The 1,212-nt window shown below is 64.7% G+C and overlaps 1 protein-coding gene across 1 annotated transcript in view; it reads right to left on the reverse strand.

Moving 5' to 3' along the window:
• The window catches only part of LOC104996097 (taste receptor type 1 member 3), a 4,465-nt gene that overhangs the window by 1,883 nt on the left and 1,370 nt on the right, over window positions 1-1,212 (reverse strand). The window contains exons 4-6 of the mRNA XM_010850225.1: window positions 726-1,193; window positions 361-564; window positions 133-266 (exon numbers count right to left, since the gene is read on the reverse strand). Of these exons, the coding sequence (XP_010848527.1) occupies window positions 133-266; window positions 361-564; window positions 726-1,193 (806 nt within the window). The remainder of the gene's footprint in view (window positions 1-132; window positions 267-360; window positions 565-725; window positions 1,194-1,212) is intronic.

Consider the following 1,212-nt stretch of genomic DNA (forward strand, 5'->3'; position numbering starts at 1 on the left):
TGAAGAGGGCATCGTCTAAGGCAAGGGAGGAGAGAGGGCATGCTGGGGACCACTGGCTTTCCTGGCCTTCCTTCTGCCCCAGACCTGACCCTATGGTACCCGCCCTCACTCGGGCCTCAGTGTGGGCTGGACCCTGAGGGCTCACCTGGGTGGCGCTGGTAGCTGCCTGCCTTGCAGTCCACGCAGTCGTAGCAGCAGGAATGGAAGCCCTTCACGCGGCGCACCTGGCCTTCCCTGCACTGCCGTGAGCACTGGGACACGGGCTCCTGGCGGGCGGCAGGGCTCAGGCTCTGCGTGGCTGGCCACACTGGCCCAAGCCCTGGGGGCCGCCCCTGCTCCCCGGGCAGGACTGGTGCTCACTTGGTTTCCTGGGGTGTGCCAGATCATGCTGGAGAACTGGAGCTCCAGGCTGCCGTTGAAGCTGCCCACAGTGCGCAGCATGGGCATCCGGTCCCTCCAGACCCACAGCTTCAGGTCATAAGCAAGGTCCACATTTCCGCTGGTGTCGAACTGCAGGGTCCGGTTGTATGCGTGGAAACTCATGTTGTACATGTTGTCCAGGAGCTGGCAGTGGGGAGATCAGGGGGTGGTGGGGGAATCAGGGGATGGTGGGGCTGGGCAGGGAGTCGCCACTGGCCAGACCCCCCTCCCCGTCCCCCATCTCCTCCTCAGGGGTGCCAGTGAATTGGGGAACGAGCCAAGAGGCACAGCTTCTGTGACCTCACCTGCCAGGGCCGCACGGGCTCCTGTGCAAGGCAGCCGGAGGAGTTGCAGAGCAGTGCTTTGTGAAGCGCATGGGCCACGCTGTACACAGCTGCGTAGGCGGCAAAAGTTTGGTGATATAGCAGCCCATCGGTCACGTTCTCCGGGGAGGCGCGGTCACACTGCGGGCAGCGTGGCCCCACCACATGCTCCTCCAGACCCAGCCGCCCTGCCTCTAGCGAGGCACAGTAGGCGGGCTCCGCAGCCCGGGCCAGGCGGGTCTGCACATAGGATCGGAACTCGGGCATCTCAGCACCCTGATGCAGGAAGCCGAGCACCGTGCCCACCCGGTCCATGCCTGGTAGCGTCATGACCAGGCTTGAAGTCAGCCAAGCCTCGCTGGCCACCCATACCTTGGGCGAGAGCCTGTAGTGGATGCTGTAGCTGAACAGGCTGTAGGGGGCTTTGGGGGGGGGGAAGAACACCCCCACCTGCACACAGCTGTGGGTT

The sequence above is a fragment of the Bison bison genome, unplaced genomic scaffold, assembly GCF_000754665.1.
Source record: "Bison bison bison isolate TAMUID 2011002044 unplaced genomic scaffold, Bison_UMD1.0 scf7180017864289, whole genome shotgun sequence".
Classification (NCBI taxonomy): Eukaryota; Metazoa; Chordata; class Mammalia; order Artiodactyla; family Bovidae; genus Bison; species Bison bison.